The sequence below is a fragment of the Rissa tridactyla genome, chromosome 2 (genome assembly GCF_028500815.1).
Source record: "Rissa tridactyla isolate bRisTri1 chromosome 2, bRisTri1.patW.cur.20221130, whole genome shotgun sequence".
Lineage (NCBI taxonomy): Eukaryota > Metazoa > Chordata > Aves > Charadriiformes > Laridae > Rissa > Rissa tridactyla.
Genome location: NC_071467.1, coordinates 23,403,142 through 23,423,066, shown reverse-complemented (window position 1 = coordinate 23,423,066; position 19,925 = coordinate 23,403,142). Strand labels below are relative to the sequence as shown.

Below are 19,925 nucleotides of genomic sequence, written 5' to 3'. Positions count from 1 at the left end.
TACAGACTTGGCCATTCCCACTCCCCACTGAGAACCCTTCAGTCCGGCCCTCCGTGGAACTTAAGAGAAGGCCAGCCTACCTCCCCGAGGCACCCACTGCAGTACCAAGAACAACTGTGGGCTCATTTTGTGCAACGGAGGGAATTCTGTGTTAAAAAGAAGAAGGAGAAAAGAGGGGAGAAAAGACTTTAAATTTGAGAAAAAGTTGGTTTTGAACTACTACTGGCAATTTAAAAAAAATGTTCTAGTAATTAAGGAAAAAAAAAAGATATATGCGTATTAGGACAATTTTCTTCTTATATTCTCCTGGAACCATTCACAGCCTAAACAAACTAATGGCCTCTTACATTCATCCCCAAAATAGTTAAAATTAGGATTACTCAAAATGTGTCTATGAATTTGCAGTTTTGTTCAATGATGATGCAAAGATCCCACTGATTAACACAGGAAGCTGGACAAAGCTTCCGGAAGATGTGCTCTTTTAACATTTTTCTCATGGGTCAGGTTATTTAGGTTCTCTAGCTCTGCCCCATAATGACATCACACAATTTTAATGTCAGCTTAACATATTTCCAGAGTCTTGGATCCCACAACACATTAAATTGCCTTTCAGAGATGCCTTCTTATTCTTTTTCACACTACGGGTTTATACTAAAAGCAAAATTACCCTCATCAGGTGACCTAACTGTATTTTCCCCGATGTTTCAAAATGCCTGAATGAATCACTAAAAAACGCTATCAGGTAGATCAAAGCATTTGCAGAAAAACTATCATTCTATATTAAATTCTATTGAATTGGTTCCAAAACTGTGAGTAATCTTTATGAAATGGATTGGTACTTTAATGTCTGCTAATCAAGTATGAAGCTAATATTCCAATCTATTGTCAGACTTTGCCGCCTTCTTAGCTGTCTCACTGTCTCAGTCCTGAAAGGATTTCCATGCTATGAGCTATTTTCATCACTAAAAATGACATCTCCTGTTTTAAGCTGAAACAACATTGTGTGTGCCACACTGCCTAACTTCATGATTGAAGATATACAGGATAGTCATGTTGTAACTTTAACACCTTTCAGAACCATGAATTCTATACTCGCAATGAGCAAAACAAAAATAAAGCCCCTCCTTTTTTTCTTACATGTTTCCATACTGAATCTAAAAGAAATGCAAATCAGCATTTAAAATAGAAAGTGCCACGTTGGGCTCCACACCTTACCCTGTGGACAGGAAATGTTTGATATTCCATGGTCCTCCATACTGCTGAACTGATGCTGTCACACATGACACCAGAGAGCTCGCAGTTGCTAAAGGGCTCCCAGCAGACCTGTCTGGGGAGCACAAATTGCAGTTCCCAGGCAGCATGACAGAAATCCACAAGTACTTGCTGTTAATGACAAAGTCTTCTAGTCTGATAGGACTTTTACAGTTTCATTATGAAATATTAGAAATAAACTGTTATCAGGATCTTGGTTACTTAGAATTTCTTTCTTAAAGCTAACAGTGCAGAGTAATTAATTCTTAGAGCATAAGAACAATCTATTTGGGGTATGGGAGGGTTGCACTGAAATCTTTTAAGCTTATTTTGATATACATGGCAGCTTCATTGAAGTCAGTTGAGGATCAAGGTCTGCACAAATTCCAATAAATATAGTTTCATACAGAAGAGAACTACAAAAGAAAGACTATGGGGAGGATTAACAGTAAATGTTGCATATCATAAAATTAGTAGGTAGGTGGTTGTCTTTGAACTTACTGTGAGAGAGTACATTTTCTATCAACAGCCATCAATGCCATAGAAAGACACAAATAAAAATATGTGGTAATCATTGCCTACTGAAAACAGTTGTTTTGAAACATCTGCTCTCTCGCTGAACTGCTTTACAGCACTGTTTTGACATAAATATCTAACATCTTTTATCGCACAGACTTCTTTTAATAGTTTTCTGAAAGATATTTTAGGTACTTAGCGCAATTAGTAAGCCTAGTTAAACCTTATTTGTACACTCTATTTCCTCTACCCAGTGCTGGCAAGTCCAAACAACATTGATGCTAGCTGCTATGGAGTAAATAGTGTAAACATGAGGTAAAGCTTTAGACAGTTGAATTCTACACTGAATCCTTACAATGCCACAAAAAACTATCAGCTGCTGTGCAAACAAAGAAGCAAGCACAGTACGAAAAACAGTAGTTTTCTATTTTAAATTTTTCCTGTACACTCCAAAGACAAGTCCTAGGTTTTCAATAATGTATTGCATGACTATTTCATTTTTGCTCTACACAGCCTTTATTTCACAGGAAGCAAGACTGGTCTGTCCAGAAATAACATTAGCTGATTTTTCAATGACTAAAAGATTAGCTTATAATAATCTTGTAGATCATGAAGAATGAGCACCAGGCTGGATTAGGTAGGACTTGTTTGACCTGCTCAGCTAGAGGTAGACGCTGACACTTTGAATTTGATTCCAGTCTGTAGTCTGAAGCAAAAGGCTCACCCAGAAAACAGTGAGCCGTATGCCTGCCTACCTACCTAGTTAAAATCATTTTCAGGGTATATTTTTCCATCTAAGCAAGTCCCAACTAAATAGCAGTTGTCATCTCCAACAACCTCAAATCAAGAGTTCATTACTGCATTTTCCACTTGTATTCCTAACTTTGACCTTGGAACACCACCTAAGACAGTGAGCAGTAATTCAGTCTCTCGACTACCTCATTCTAAGAGAATCTCTCCTGAGAGCAGGTTGCTAAAGGCAGTTTTGTATTTGACCCAGTATTAGAACAACAAACTCCATTTCAGTTTGAGTTACATTTTGGGTTTGGTCCAGGACTGCAGATGGCATCAAATGAAGTTTTCTTTCTTGTAAAAATCACACATCAGCAGCATTTCTACCTTGGGGAAGGTGGCATTTTCAAAAGTGCTCATCACTGATCTTCCTCTCCTTCTTCCTATATGTTTCATACGTGAAAAAACAGAGGGGAAAAAAACCAACATCCAAATGTTTCTCATAATTGAAAAATTAAAAAAGAGAAAGAAGATACCCGAATGGGCGTTAATCCTATTGATGGTGCTCAAACAGGTAACCTTTTCAGGTCTCAAAGTTTCTTTCAACATAACAAATATTTGGCAAAGAAACCTTATCATTTCTGCAGTTAACAGGGGGGCTTCACTAACTTAAACCATTATAGCATTCTACCGCTATTTCTCCAAAACAACTCACAGTATCTCGCAGTAATGTACCTGAGAGGCTCAACTTGTTTTAAGATTACATAGTAATTCTGTATTCAAAACAACTGCATTATTTGAATGAATAAATTGCTCTGTTTCTCTTTTGTGTTTTATGAAGCTTTATGGCTTCCTCGAAATGTATTACACAAAATAATTCATGTAAGCATTATTATGAATAATGACCTACAAGTTCAATACCAGTATTTGTTATTCAAAATTCAGGCCACATTAGCAACTTCTGATTGGATTTACAGATTGTTTCTTTCCTGTGACTGGTGAATGGAGGAAGAGAACGGCTAACTAATATCTTGTGTTCAGTCAAAGCGTCATTAGCTAAAGTATTTTTCTAATTCTGTTTAGTTAAAGTGACGGAAATCTTAATAGCGCTACGTTTAAGATGACTTAAACCTGATTTATATTGAATCTGCTTAATTTGGGTAGTTACTATGAATACAGATAAGGCCTGAGACCCAGTAATAAATATTTGTGCCTGACTGCGATCCCTTAATACCAAATGCTTTACAGAGTCAAGTTTGATTTCAAATGCGGGAAGAGGTAAAAGAAGATCATGCCCCAGATCACAATGCTACATGTATTTTATATCTAAATATATGTATACATATATATTTGGTTATACAAATCTATATTTCTGTGCATATCCGTTCTACTACATTCCCCTGTCAGGTGAAATCAAAGGTAGAAAATGGAAAAATGCCTTCACCTAAGACTGTATAAATTTGATGGTTTTATCATCGTTCAGCTAATTTTCTTGCAAAGTTCACTAAGTAATACAATAGTCTACCCCACATAATTTTGCATTCTTTACACATGCACTTATACAGCAGAGGTTATCATCAGTCAAGCTGGATGCCTAGTATAGGAAGATGTCTCCAGGAGGACAGGTGGTAGCAGGAAGAATTAGTGGGGTCCTGACCTGTCTCTGGTGGAGGAACGGGGACTGAGAACGGGCAAGAGCTGATGGAAGTCTCTCTGCTACCCTTCCACGCCCTCTTCTTAAACTGACCCAACGCAGTGAGAGGTCCTCTTCCTCACCTTCCCCGTCAGGACCAAAGCTGCTGCCCACACAGCCTGACCCTGTCCCTTGTAAGCCCACTTGGGTCTTCAGGCAAAGCACACAGCAGGCTGCACTGGACTGAAGGGTGACAGACAGATTGATGGCATGGTACTCGCTGTCCACTTCACCGCTGCATAACAGAGCCTTCCTCAATAAACTCCCCATTCCAGCTTTCCCATTTTCTCTCCATCTTTCCCCTGTTGACAAAACAGATCCTTCACCCCCGGCCCAGCTCGAATGTCAGCCCTCAGATCCAGGCAGTGGGTCTCATCAGGCACCACTTCACGCCTCTGCCGTGACATGCCTTCAGCACCAAGACAACGTCAAACCTGGCCGGTCCCAAACAACAACAACAGAAGTAAAAAAAGCCCTGAAACGCAACAAAAAGCCTAACTATGAAATTTTCCTATGAGGGCCGAGGCCCCTCTGGGCACCATCTAAGGACAGCCACGGACCAGCCACGGATTTTGGCTCCGGCGACTCTTTCCTGCCGCCGGCCAGGTGCTTGCAGCCAGCAGACCGCGGGTCGGCCGCCCTTCTGAGGAGCGGCCCCACCGCCCTGCCCGGCCCGGCCCCTTGAGGCGAGGGGGGGCCCTCTCCTCAGCCTCGGCGGCGGTTGGCGGCACCAACGGCCCTGTGCCTCGCCTCAGCGCGCCGCGCCTCGTCTCGCCTCTCCTCTTCCCCTCAGCGCGGCCGTCCCGCTCCCTCCGCGGCGGGGAGAGGCAGCGGTTGTTCGACGGCGGCGGCAGCACCACCACCACGGCCGCCGCCGCCTCAGCGCCGGCTCCCCCCCTTCCTCCCTTCCCCTCAGCGGCGGCGGGCGCGAGGTGCGTTACCTGCAGCGCGGCGGCGGCCTTTACCTGTGCGCCCCTCTTCCAATGGCAGCGCACCTGCCGGCCCGCGCCGCCCAATCAGCGGGCGGCTCGTCCCTCTCTGCCCCGCTCCTTTAGTGAAAGAATCCGGCGCTGCTCGGGAAAGTTACCTGTGCGCGCCCGGCCCGGCCGCTCTCCGCGCCGAGCCCTGCCCGGCCTCGCCTCGCCGGAGCCCCAGCCCCGCCGCTCCCCACATGCTAGGGGGAGGGGGCTCTACCTGTCCTACCTCGGCGGCTGGCTGCGGAGCCGGGAGAGGGGGGGAAGGAAAGCAGAATTACCAGTAGCTCTGGTTCTGCCGTCCCGGGCGTTCACACGCACACACACACACCTTCACCTGCACAGACCTGAAAGTCCAGTTCCGCCAGGGAGACGGAGGCACCGGGAAAAGGGGAGAGAGTTCATTGGATCAAACATGTCACAAGAGACGGACAAGTAAGTGATCGCAGGCACGCCGCTGCTCCCGCTGCGCGGGGCCGGCCGCCCCGGCCGCCTTCCCCCCTCTCCGGTGGCGGACGCGGACCTGCCGGCACGGCCTTTTTCCCTGCACCTGAAAGCGACGCCGGACCGGGCGGCAGAGCAACTCCCGGAGCGCCCGAGGACAAGGCTGCGGCTCGCCGCCCCCCACCTCGCTTTCCATCTGGTTGTGGGGCTTGCCGTTTGTTTGGTTGTTTTTTTTTTTTTAATTCCCCTTTGAGTTAAGATTTTTTTTTTCCTTCTTTTTAACTTTTTTCTCTCTTCTCACCTCGAGGGTCGCTTTTCGGGAGGGAGCTCTCCTCGCCCTAGAAGAGCGGCGCGGCCTCCGCCCGCCGAAGGGCCCGGGACGAAAAGTGCTTCTTAGCTTTTGTGTTAGCGCAACAAAGGGCTTTTCTCCCGGGCCGGACTCGGCCATCTTCCTCCCCTCGTCCGGTGCCGGGCGGGCAGCGCAGGGGGGTCGGCGACGCCCCGGGCCTATCCCTCGGGCGGCGGGAGGAAGGGCACCGTCCTGTCCCGGGTGCTCCCGAGCCTCGGCCGCTTCAGCCTCGCCGCCCTGACCTTGTTTTCCCGACGGGCCCGGAGACCGGCGCCTCCGCCCGGGGTTAAAAAGTAACTTTGCCAGTAGCGGCGCTGGAGGAGGAGGTGGCAGGCGCCCGCTCCCGCCGGTCCCAGTCCCGCCGCAGCCCTTCTCCCGCCCGGGTGGGCGCACGGCGGCGGGCCCGGGACGGGGCCTGGCGGCGGCGAGGCGTGCAGAGCCGCCTGCCCCAGGGCGGGCGAGGCCGGGGGAAGAGCGATGGTGAAGCGGGGAGCCCCCCGTGCATTCCGGGGGGATGCCGGCCGTGGTGCCGGGCCACCCCCCGGGGCACGCGGCAGGACCGAGAAGGAGCCAGCGGTGGGCCCGGCGGAGCGGGGCCTGTCCCGGGGCGGGGAGAGGCACCGGCAGCGGTCGTTTGGCGCGCAGGCCGCGGCTTGCCCTTCTCCTGCCACCCCCAGCGTGTGTCCGATCGGCCCAAAACCGGGGGTTGTTCTTATTTGCACCCTTCCCTGCCCGCCCCGGTACGCCGCGGGCGAAGGCCGGTGTCCGAGGTCCCGCGATGGCGGCGAGGCGTGAGGGCCGGGGCCTGGCTGGGAGCGTGGCGGCGGCCTGCTGCTGTGGCGGCGCCGAGGAGCCGCCGTGAGGCAGCCAGGCGGGAAGGCCATTTTACCTGCTCGGGTTATTAAGTGTTTCTGCAGGAGGCGGCTGGGGAGAGTAACGGGGCAAGGAAGATGGAGGGCGGGGGATGGCGGAGGCCGAGCAGGAGGCGGCCGTTTTGTTTTACTGCAGCCCTGGCGCAGGTAGGAGCGGCCCACACGAGCGTACTCTCGGCTGGGCTCGGGGCTGCTCGGGTGCCAGCCCTTGTTGGGCTCCCCCGGAGCCTTTGTGGCAGAGGAGGCGGAGAGGAGGAGCCTGGTGTTGGGAGACGTCGGACTGAGAGGGGCTTGGTGACAGCCTGCCTGTCAAGGAGCGAAAGAAAGAGATTATCCGACAAAAGAAAACAGACGGGCTTGGCCGCCCTGATAGGGAAGAGAAGGGACGATTCAGAGGAGAAAGATTAAAAAAATAGTTTTAGCCCTGGCCTTTTCAAACATCATCTGACAGTGGGATAGCACGAAGGTGGTTACTGACGTGAAGTTAAATGGATTGTGGTAGGAGCTGGGAACAAAGTGGTGTTTGGGAGTTCATCTGAGCGGGGATGGGAACTAATGCCTTAGGTGGCCAGATAAGAGCAGTAAACGATTTAAGTGCAAGGAAGGGAATAAGGACAGAGCCCTGAGGGATGCCGGTGAGGCGGGAGGAGCAGCTGAAAGAGCAGTCATTGAATTGGGAGGGGAAGCAGATTAACTGCGAAAGAGCCGAGTGGTGACAAGAAGCAGTGATCCAAGGCATCCCAAAGCAACGGGCAGTTCCAGAACTGCACGAAGGTGAAAGGGACCCACAAATTACTCCCTGGCCGAGCCTAGTTGCCAGTAGTTTCAGCAAAGGGTCAGAAATTAGGCTGCAGCAGATCGAGTGGAGCAGGAGGGGAATGTGAGGGGGGGAGAAGGAGCAACTTCATACCATAGTCAGCTTTGAAACGGAAAAACCTAACTCATGTAAGAAGTTGAAGCCTAACTCATTTAAGAAACTAGGGCAAAAGTGGTTCCCCTCTGGGTCTAGGATGCTACTAAGCTACAGGACTATCCTTCCTTTCCAACAGGAACAGTATGGCATAGGTGTAAGCTACTGAGACTGGAGCATTAATGCCCTTCATCCCCTGCTCTGTGTAGTGCTGCTGCTGTTACCACTGTGAGGAACATAAAGGCACGTACCCTCAAGTAACAGCACTTCCCCCATTGCAGGTATGCATGTGATCTGTTTCTGGTTAAGGTGTTTAGAAAATTCATAGGTGATAGGTAAAAGTTTGAAAAGGAAATAAAAAGTAAAGAAATCCCCTGGGCTCTCTATACACAAGTGTAATGTGAGAAGACAAATACGTTTGTTTTGAGAAAAGATGACCAGGTGGAATGAGGTATTAGACTGGTGGGGGGAGTTTGCGTGGAAGGTTTTTTTGTTGTTTTTGGATTTTTTTTAGGCTCTAATTATATACAATTAAAACCTAATCCAGAGAGTACAACATTATTCTCCTCCACATGGCCTTTCTTTTACTTAAAAACAGATCTTCCCTACAGGCAAAACGAGAGGGAAGCTCATTATTTCGAGGTCAGTTAATTTGTCAGTGTCATTGGACATGTTTTTGTGGAGTTTGTGCTAGTAAAAGTGCTGATGTAGAGGACTAAGTAGCTGAGGGGATATAGAAAGCATAGAAAAATACTTTCCCATCTCATCCTTCAGTAGGATTTAACAGGTTTTCTGGAGAGGTGGTACACCCAGCTGTGTAACGGCTTCTCAGGCCTCGTCTTTGGGGGGAGGAGCATTGGCAGGGGTGCTGCTTTAAGGGAGGAAGGTGGACGGTCAGGTGAAAATGCTAAAGAACTAGTCGTTTGGTTCTAATGCTAACTGAGGAGCTTGGAAGGGGAGATTATCCTTAAGATAGTGTGCATATCTCCCCGTCTTTCCCTTTAGTCTTTCTGCCTAAGCTGGGTCTTGCCTGCTTGCTTCCACAAACTCCTATCGGTCAGAAGAGATAAGGCATGATTTCCCATGCATTTTTCAGAGGTAGTACCGACTTAAGCAGGCTGTGGCCACTTGTTCCTGCCTCCATTCTACCCTCTCAGCTGTGTCAGTAGAGCTGTTTGTGCAGCTATAGAACTAGCTCAGGGGAGTGTTGGGTCGAGAGTAGCCTGATCTCCTCTTGGAGGTTATTTTTAACATCAGTTTTACATCGGTTTGGCCTCTTCACATGCAGAGGTGGCACAAGCAAATGGCAGGTGTTAAAGACAGAACTGCTCAAACTAGAATCTCTGCAGAAGGAAATGCGTATACCTGCCTCTCTGTGAATGATTTGGGGGTCTGTGTATCTACTTCTGTTGTCGATTCCCAGGGCCATCACGAGAGGACCCTAGGGATTGAACGGAGGCCAGGGGGCAGAGGGCAGGGAGGAGGGAGCATCCCCTTTGCAGGATGTAAAGATGATTCCAGGGTTCACTTCTGTATTTATAGGCTGAAAAGTTGTTCTTACTGTAGTATACAGAAAAAAATTATCACCGCAGAACCCTAGGTTAATGGCTCTAGTGCATTAGTGAAGCTAATCAGTGATCTCAATGCTTTTGAGACTTAACAGGGTTTTAGAGATTGCCAGTACTCCTGTGAATGAGGAGGACTACTTGGGATCTGCCTGTTAAATGCCACAGTTGTGCCCCTGCCGCTCCTGGTGTTGTGTAAAGTCGTGAGTCGTGGGACTGCATTTGCGCAAAGAACAGGCTTTGTAGCAGGTCTGAGCGTGCTGGTCGCTGTGGCTCTCTTGCTAGCCAGCCAGCTGCATGACTGCCTGTCAGTAAGGCTGGTCAGGCTCCCAGCACCCCCAGTAAGTGCAAGAGCTACTCAGGACACCAGATAGATGGGGCTGGGGCATGCTTAGGCTGACCACAATAAGGAGGATTTGGGTCAGCCTGGGTCTGCAGCTTCTGGGTAAATAACCGAGGGGAGCGTGAGCCTGGAGGTGGGAATGGGTTCAGACCTGCTCCCACGTGTCAGTGGAGGCACGTTCACATCCAGCTTGCTACTTGGTAGTGTCTGTGGCAGAAGTTGATCTTGGACTCTTCACAGAGTAATTTTGCCATGGTTTCCTCTTTCTTCCTTAGTGTGTAAATGTAGCTGCTGTCTTCGTAATATTTAACTTAAGCATCTAGCACTATAAAAACAAAGGGCATTTATGGTTTACAACGTGATTCTGTGAATTGTTCTTAATTTTTTCTTTGCAGGCCAAAAATATTTCCTATCACCAGATGTTGAGTGGCAATTAGGTCACGGACTACTCAGTTTTTTTTTTTTTTTTCCCCACTGCTGAGCATCTGGATAGGGCATCCATTGAGATGAATTTTCCAGTGTTACTCATCCAGAAATGAATGGAGAAACAGGAATTAGAGGTGTTTAGTGCTTGCACTTTTCAAATGTCAGATATGCTGTCATGGGTGTTTCCCAGAAAACCATCTCTGTGCAAGGAAGGTGGAAAATCAAGTGTGCAGAACCTCATAGAACTTGCAACCGTAAGCTTAACTGCGAGGAGTAAGGGTATCAAATGGTTACATCTTGCTGTTAACAGTGCTGTCTCTCTGGTGCTGCAGTCTGAGACCAGACTGAAGATCAAAGCAGAACAGGAGGGAGGGGATTTTCCCAGGTCACTTGCTTGATTGTAATGATCGTATAACCTCTTCCCTGTGGAAGGGTCAGCAGGGACATCATCATTCTTGTTCTGGCAGGGACATCTGAAGGGGAAGTGATATTACACCGGTTGACATTTGTTGTCAAATATTTTCACAAATATTAATCCGGTGCGGACCACTGATTGTTACCTTAAATATTTTTTTCCCGTGATTATGGAGCAGCCAATTAAGCCGCCCCTTTTTGGACACACACACCACATGCACAAAATAGCACTTTCAAATACTGATCTAGGAATTCATCCTGGGATGAATGTTCATTAGCTTTTTAATCAGTGATTGGGACAGTAGTAGCTAATTAAAAGAAGATAAGTAATTATTTCAGACATCCTAGCACACCGGGACACTGTCCTATTCTTGGATAGTACTAACTTCGTAAAGAAGAGAACGGTTGCTTACGAAATATTTAACCAAGGAAACCATATTAAGTGCATGTGAACTGTGGAGAAGTCAAATATTGCAACATACCTGTAGCTTCAGAATGTGTCTCCAACCTGGAAGATTACATATATCTGTAGATTTGTTAATTTTACTAATAGTGTGAGATAGCGGCATCTTCCATAGTTCTGTATTTTAGTTGTCTGTAAAGTATATTATTTTTGGTTTTGTGTGCTTTCTAAAAATAATTGTGGGAAATCTTGACTCCCAGGATTGCTCAGTTGTTGAATTCATGTTTTCCTTCCAACTGTGTAAAAGATTTCATATTCTGAAAGAACAGCAGTCAGTGCTATCAGTGCAATAACTGTTCCATTTCCATTAACTCCGTGGAAGGAATGAATGAACAAGGGCCCCAGGGCCAAGGGTCAGGTTAAACTACAGCAGGCCTGGGAAGCCTTGTCATGACCTGTTTTTAATTTTAAAGCCTACTGTTGGCTGCTTGAAGTCAGCTAAAACAACCTTGGGTGCTATGTATGCTGGAAGTATGCTTCTTAGAAAAACAGAGCATGGCCTGATACGAAGCTGCTAAGCAATTGCGAATTCCGATCAACTCTGTTAGCTGTAGTAATGTTGTGAGCTCCAGAGCACAGACCATCCTCATGTTTTGAGATGTCAGTGGTTTTTTTTTTTTTTTTTACAAATATGCTGAAACCTGCCTTTTTTGAGCCTGTTTTCTGTTTGGGTTAAAAAAAAAAGGCAACTGTCTATTTAGTGCACTAATAACAAAAGATTGTCTGGTAGAAATAATATTTAATTAAAAGTGAAACAAAGTCTCTGAAATCATAAGTATAAGAAGTCTGTCTCAGGGTGAGTAATTGCCTATTTGAACAACTCGTCAGGAGGCATTTACTGTGTGTATTTAATCCTTGTGTCAGATTTCTGTTTTGTACTTCCACTTTGACATACTTAATAATTTTTTGTCAATGTTAATGAATCACCTATTTGTTTTAATCTTTTTAATCACTGTTACATGCTCAAGTTATTTTGGTTCTGAGTAAAAACAAATAAAACTTCTAGTAGGCATCTAATTGTTGAACTAGTCTGGTTTGCCATTCACTGTTTCTGCTCTCAGTATATTATTTTACATCCTCTCAGAGTGTTTTGTAAAGGTAAAATAATTTCTTTTAATCATTCAACATGTGTAATCTTGTTCAGATGTGTCTTATGCTCAAAAAGAATAATTGTCCCAAAATTGCAAGAGTCCCAAACCTGTGTTCATTAGTAGGCAAAATTACTCAGGCTCTTTAACGGGAGTTTTTTCCTTGGTATGGACTGCTGGCTGAGCCAGTGGGCATCTTATCTTCAGGTTTCCTGGTGGTCTAAATGCTTTGATTTTCCTTCACTCTCGAGTCATTTGTATATTTATATGCTCACTGGATTGGGCTAAGTGCATTTTGGAGACCTATTCGCGCTTCTGGGAACGATGTGATTGTCAGCTATGAAAGACAAAATACCAAGACACATGGGCCATAATTTTCCTGTTCGTTAAACATCTATGCTCCTTTGTAGTTTTAACAGAACACTATTATCTAATTGAAACAACAGTGTTGCTGACTTTTTAATTATACTTTTGGCAATAAATCCTGAGGAGTCTAAACTTTTTTTTAAGTAAATAAATAAAAACTTGCCGTGAGTCACCCATGTTGTTTTTCCGTTTTTTGGGTGTTTTTTTTTATAGTTTTAAATTTTTTTTAAACTTGGTGTCTAGGCAAAGCAGTATGCTGAGGATAGTAAGTTTGGGCTAACGTTAGAATCTTTAAAACCAGTGGTTTCAAGTACTAGGGCTAGTTTTGATTTATACTTCTTTGTGTAATGAGCACAGACAGAAATTTATGATTAACTTACCCAGCTTCTGTGGGATCTATCCTTAGCTGCATTTTAAGTCGTCGTAGTAGTTCAATTTGTGCCTGTGAATTCGTATGTGTGTACGTTAGTTGTAAGACAAATTGTATGAACATCTGTTCTAAATCTGTTTTATAGTAGCCTTATAGGTGAACTGAGATTTGTGTAAGTGTAAAATAAACTTAGAAAGGGTTTTAGAGCCAATGAAATGCATGTAAATGACCACAACTCTGCACTCCTTAGCTATGTCAAAACTGAAGTGGGAGCTTCAGCTCTTTTTCCAGCTCTTGGATGTGGCTGGAGCATGCTCCTGTACCTTTTGTCATACCAAATGAAACGCGGGTGTTTTTGAAGTTCCCTATTTCTTAGTTTGCACTGGAGGGAAGACTAAGCAGACAGGTGTTCTTCCCATAGCACACTGAGTCACAGCACGCTTCAGCCAGGTCTCTGATCTGGACAATTAAGGGATCAGAAACCCAGGATGCAACATGGTGTGTGGTGCCTATCTGCATGCAACATTTGGCTAGCATCTCATTCTAGAATTTGCATTTCTCACAGGATTTCCGGATTGGAGACAGTTGCCCTGTGCACCTCCTTATCGTCTAACTAAAAAGGAGCTTATTATAAATATCCTATGGCCTTAATGAGCTGGGCTGGCAACCAGGATGACATGAATCTGTCTTGCATTTTCCAGTTATTTGACTGGTGCTAAAATTTCTGTGTGCTTTATAATAGCTGTATGGACCAAAGCCTCCCATCTCCTTTCCTGAAGGGGCAGCTTGCAGAGGATGTGCGCAGATGTGCTTGGTGCTCTTGCCTCACAGGTGTAAAAACAGGCAGGCTCAGGCCTGGGCTGAAACCTAGGAAGGGGGGTTCTTCCCATTCTGCTGCCACACACACATTGCATGCTATGTTCGCATCTGGGACCTACCCTTTGCAGGGAGGGGGAAGTCCTAATGCATTATCAGAGGGCAGAGAAGTCTGCAGGGATATGCATGGAACAGCTCGATTCTTACTTTTTTTTAAATTTTTTTTATTTAAAGTTTGTTGAAAGAACAAATGCAATGTCCAAAAAAGCAATAAAAAAAACCAACCTGGGAAATGCCTGGGTTGGATGCCCACCTTGGCACTTTTACCAGTGTGCGTTGGATTTCAGGGATGAATTTCCTGGGCAAGGCAAAAGTTGGGGGGCAGGCAGGAGGAGACTTTCTTCCCCACTAGCACCAACGCACTGGATCAGGATGTAATGCTGAGCATATAATGGAGGAGAGTAGGATGCAGCATGGCTGCATCAGTCTGCTTTATGTTCAGTGGCAAATTTAGCAGAGAAATTGAGGGCTGCATGAAGTTTCCAAATCCAACAGAAAGCTCTTGAGCATCAAAACTGGCTGAGAGAGACTGGAAGGCAGGACATCTTGTTTCTGAATAAAAAGCAAGCTCTGATCACAAAGCTGTGGCCTTTCACCATTGTTTGTGAATGTGTTAATGGGCATTTCTGATTCTGTGTAAGCTAATTCACAAATTGCATCAAGTTGGGTGAGAATTTGCCTGTGGTAGGATTTTATAGCCCCAAGTTCTGGCTATTGAAAGTTCATTATCTCTCTAATCTGAAGAAGAGCTTGAAAGGTCAGTCCTTTCCATTCAGCTAATTTATTGACATTAAGTACAATGTACGTCTCCAACTTATGTTGTTGTACTGCAGTAACTGTAATAAAATGAAGTGAGCACAGTTTTGGACATTGATACGCTAATATAGGGTTTTATATAATTCTATAATCTTAATTTTAAATAAATTCAAAAATATCAGTTTACCAGATGCAGAAATCACCATAACTGGTATAAATCTGGAAAACTTACGTATATCTTTTCTTATGAGGAAAGCACACAAATCATGTAAGATGGTACAAACAAGAAAATCTCTATTAAACAGTTCGGGGGGGAAAGATTTTTCAAAATATAGGCAAAAAAACCCTCAGAAGCTTAGTCTTGACATAAACACTCAAGTGTCAGGGCAATCTAGTTCCTAGGCTAGACCATTCATCAGAAAATACCTTTCATCCTCACAGACCGATGAATTAAGATACATAACCACCTACTACTGTTTAACATAAAGCAACAGAAACGTTTCGCATTTGTTAGGCGCTCAACTGATAGCTTGAAAGGAAACGTACTTTTTAGGCACAATGTGTCCTCAATTGTTAAGATGTATCTCTGTGGTAAAATAATGGTGTGCTTTCAGCTTGTACAGACGGGTCCCTCCGAGCAGTGTTCTGGTTAGCACCCGTCCTGACTACCAGGTAGGGAAGCGGTGGGCTAGCCCGAGTGGTCGGGGTTGGGCTTGTTCTCTGCTCCTTGGCAGCCTATTTTAGAAGAGGTGCCTGGGGCTACAGCGGGTATTTGCTGATATTGCTGGCCTGGTTGAATGGGAGTCTTCCGCTTGCAATCTTGGTCCATCTTCTTTACGTCCTTAAGTTCTCTGTGAACGTGGTCACCAAGGGATTTGCAGTTTTTGATAGTAGTAGCTAATCACAGGCTCCAACTGAGGTTTTTCTCACAGATGGGGTGTTCAGAGCGGCTCTCTCCAGTAGGAACACTCTCGTGTTTCTGGTAGGTGTCACCCTTTGTCTTCCCCATGGTCCAGGGGCCACCAGAGTCACTCTCCTCCAGGCAGCTGCCTGCTGTTGTCAGTTACACAGCTGGAACAGCTGGGGGTGCCCCAGCATGGAAGGGTGCCTTGATGAGACCAGGGGAGCTTACCTGTGCAGAGCCTTGCTCAGGAGGTTGGGGTTTCTTGACATATATTAAATAGAAAGTGTTTATCTCCTCTGGTTACCGGAGACTTTGCTACCCTGTGGACAAATTTGGCTGAAATTTTCCAGGAGGTTCAGCAGTCATGGAAAAAGAAAGGGAATGCGCATGCCCACCCAAGCCTGGTTTCTTAAGATAAACCCTCCCTTCCTGTCCAAACTGCCTTAATTAGTAGAGAAGATTTCTTAAAGCGAGCACAGTTGTTTTGGCTGACTGCTTTGGATATAATCTTTGAAATGATTGACTATGTTAAATCATGATAATTAGGTCTGACCATTAACCTCCCACAGAGCTGATTACAGGGACAGGGGTGATGAGGAAGTTTTTTATTTTTCTTAGTGCTATTGTTTCAGTCTGTTTGCAGAGTAAACACAACGAGTGTGTCGGTTGATTGTGCTGCAGACCATCTCTCAAGCTAGAGGAGGCAGATATTTAGTTTTTAAATGTGAAAACCTGTGTTTTAGAGAAAAAAGGGTGCTGGGGAGATGTTGGGGAGGCTCTAGGTCTATGCACCTGTGCCTTTCCAGCCATCCCAACTGTTTACTTACTGAGTGGCTGTTCCTGGAGCATTTATCCCCTTTAGTTTAGCTTCTCCCCGGCACAACTGTATACAACACCTCTGAGGGACAGCACTCTCTTCATTGCTTTAAGATTGTCATGACTAAGTCAGAGCAGCAGAGATTGACTCCTCCCCTCCAGCATTTCTGCGGACAAGCACAGCCCAGCTCTTAAAAGGTGTGTTTTTAAAGGGCATCTCACAGTCTGGCTGTAGTGCTTGTAAATCAGTTATGACTATCGCATGGCTGCGAGCGCTCCGAGTAACAAAAGGCAGTTATTGATTGTAAAAGAAGATTGATACAGGAAGGAGAGCGAGCGGTATTTTGTGCGTTGCAATGGGCAGCCGCCCATGCAGTGGAACGGCCCGGGTTTAGCTGAAGGGGAGCTTTGTTGAGGAAAGGAGAATCCTTGCCTGGAATAAATTGCCTCTGAGCCAGGGAGAATTGGCTACTCCAGAGTGGGAACAGGCCCTCAGCTGCCTCTGGCACAGACAGTGGGGCTGTTGCAAATCTGATTTGAGTCGCTAACAATAAGGTATTGAAAAGGCAAGCGGCCCTAGCAGATCTCTCGCTCCTTCCTTGGGCTCCTGATTTATGCTTCAGCTTCGCTTGCTGAAGCAAACCTGTAACAATGCAAATGTATGTGTGGAAACAAGAAGGACAAAAATCTTTAGAAGAGGCAGCAAGAGGCTAGGCAGAAAGGCCCTCAGAAGAGAAAGGAAGCTTCTAAAAATCCGTATGTTTTAGATGAAAGGAAAATATAATCTGAACTGTAGTTGTTGTCTGTATTTTGTGATATGACGCTACGAAATGCTCTCTTACCCCGCAGAGCTCATAAAACTGTGCTCTGTGTACCAGGTGGATTATTTTGTTTTTCATTAAATAAAGAAACTTGTAAACAGTGCTCTGTACCATAGAGATGATAATCTCCACCATTCCCCTCCTCTTCCTTAAACACGCGAGCAGGCAATTTGCAGGTTGGGCTCGGGCAGCCGGCATAGGGGCCAGGCAGGACATGCTCCCGGCCTCCGAGAGCATTTACCACGTGGCTTCAGTTGTGCTGTTATCAAATCCTACTTCTGAAATCAAATAAAAGGCTCGTTTGCGCAGTGTTTGAATGCCACTCTGTGCAGCAGTGAAAGTTGGTTGGGTTAGGTCTGGGGAGCTGGCACTGCTGCAGGTAGGGGAGAGCAAAAAGAGGAGGCTGAATAATGAGCAGGTTTTATGTAGAAGATAGCAGAAAACGTTTTATGAAGGTCACTGTCAATAACTGCTAGTTTCGCCAGCTAAGTCAGTATATTCAGTTATTCTGCCATCTTTGCAGCTTTCAAATTTGTAGGTGTAATGTGTTAAAAGTTTCATCGTGATCCTTGTAATTTGAGCCGCGATTCTTGTCAGTGCTCTTGCAACACGCACTAAGCAGCAATAGTGGACCCCTTGCTCCACTATTTCCCTGCCTAATCTGTTTGCCTACTATCTTGTGTAATAGGAATGCAAGTTTTATTTTTTTAATTTTTTTTTCTTTTGCGTAGCTCTTTTATCCATGAGTTTATTGAACATTTTACAAAAGCAGGTACTGTTATCTTTATTTATGTTTCCATTATACTGGAAATTTCAGCCATAGCTGTGATGGGGCAGCTTCTCTTGTGATACACGCAGGCACTGGTCAGTTTGTACCACTTTCAGGCTGGAGGAAACTGCTCTGCTGCAGCGGTCTTGTGTGTATTGCCATGGGTCTGTAGCTAGATGTGGTGAGTGATAAAGTGTGAATTAAGGCCAAATATGTTGACGACTTCTGCTCCATCCACTGGACCCATTGCTCATGTCCTGTTACAGGAAATCTCTCTGAAATTATGGACAAATTGCATTCCAAAAGCAGAGAATGGCTCAATTATAAGGTGTACCCAGTTATTAAATACTGAACTATATTTGGTTTAGGTGAACACTAGGTTAGTATTAGATACTTTTTCTTTTTTTCGTTCATGTCTTCTTATTATAACTAATTTCAATTAAGTGTATTTTTCCCTAATCAAGCGTACATCTAGCAAAAGTACTGGGGCAAAATGTTCTTACATTGTTATTTCCTTTTTTTTTCCCAAATATTTTAAAAATATTTTGATAGCTCTATCTTTATATTAGTAACAATACATTTGAGTTATTGTCACAGGATCTGCACACATTTAATTTTTTTGGTTAAGAACTGAAGATACCTAATGCTGATAAATATTTATATCACCAAGTTTAATTCAGAGATGCTTGCTTGATGTAATCATATCACTTTCATTGAGCTATGTGATGTTCTTTAACATGCCTTGTGAATAAAGTAATCCCTTCTGGATCACCATTTTATTCTTCCTGTCTGCAGTAACAAGCGACTTGTGGCCTTAGTGCCAACTGACACTTCGTTCAACACCAGACGAGCCTACACCAGCGAAGATGAAGCCTGGAAGTCGTATTTGGAGAATCCCCTAACAGCAGCTACCAAGGCTATGATGAGCATAAATGGTGATGAGGACAGTGCTGCTGCTCTTGGCCTATTGTATGACTATTATAAAGTAGGTAACTCCATCGTTATTCCTCCCTGCTGCACTAGCAGGGGACCGCTCTAAGAGGCATCAAAAGAGCCAGTTTTCAAAGGCAGAAGTCACTGCATCTTGTTTTCTCTCTGATACCTGCATCAAGCACCCTTTCCGTTTTAGGAAGCCTGTCTTAAGGCTGTTTAGATGTGTTTAGTTCTGGAAAGAAAAAACAAAATCAGAATTCCCGTATTAAATTTGCAACCATGATTTCTTTTTGAGCGTAGCGTTCTTCCTCTTCCCTTGCAAGAGCATTGGAGGAATTATCCCCCTTTTTATTTGAGCTCAGATACTTGCAGTATTCTTTAAAAAGTGGAGAAGTGGAGGCCTTGTCCATCTGTAGGTTTGTCTGCTTTTCTGGTTCATTCCACACACCGTTTAGTATCTCTCATCTGACAGTTTCCCATGTTATTTTTATTTGTATAATGATTGCAGCAGACTGTATACAAACCTAGGGTGAGGTCTAGCCCTTGCACTGGAAGTTCACAGTCTAAATAGAAAGGTGGAGGACAGAAACGGAGCTGGATGCAGAGAGAGATCTAAGCCAATTTACAGGGGAAGCACCGACACACAGTTTCAGTTTATGTCACGTTCTAAGTTCAGGGTTTTACCTATGATTTTGATACCACCTTTCTTTTTTGGATGTTTCATAGTGTTTAAGCAGAGCTATGTTTGAGCTTTCTGCTGAAATCAGAGGAGAATCCTACAGGGCGCATCTCTGTGTAATGCAGAAATTTCACTCTGAAACCCAGGCTGGTCCCTTTGTACCCTGCAAACGGAATCTGTGTTGCCTACCAAAGCACTAAAGTATGAAATTGTTCATTTCACTTGAACTATCTCAGTACTCCTGAAGCCTGCATTGGACAGATGATCTGTGAAAGTCAGCAGAGCAATGCTGGCTCCCCTTGTCATTCATGAAGAAGTAGCAAGAACGGAAATTTTAAATTAAAACAACTTTGTTTTTAGTGTTTGTTAATATAAATGCTTTTAGAGAATGGGCTGCTCTTTTTAGTCTCTGCTTCAATCATTAAATGAGTGTTCAGGAGAAGGAGTTGTAGGAAAGATGCCATATACCAACCTTATGGTTCATTATTGTTTTAATTCCTTCACTGATTATATTTCAAGAGATGTTCCTTGCTTTTGTGTGTCGTTGTCAGCAGAGAAAAGCTTTTCCCAATGAGAGAGAAGAAATGTCCTTTTC

The 19,925-nt window shown here is 44.9% G+C and overlaps 1 protein-coding gene across 2 annotated transcripts in view; it reads left to right on the top strand.

The window, feature by feature from the left end:
- The first annotated feature begins 5,274 nt into the window (after positions 1–5,274).
- The window catches only part of GRHL2 (grainyhead like transcription factor 2), a 71,375-nt gene continuing 56,724 nt past the window's right edge, over positions 5,275–19,925 (top strand). For both annotated transcript variants that reach the window (XM_054192840.1, XM_054192839.1), the window contains exons 1-2: positions 5,275–5,601; positions 18,514–18,703. In XM_054192840.1, coding sequence (XP_054048815.1) covers positions 5,582–5,601; positions 18,514–18,703 — 210 coding nt within the window. In that variant the 5' untranslated portion in view covers positions 5,275–5,581. The remainder of the gene's footprint in view (positions 5,602–18,513; positions 18,704–19,925) is intronic.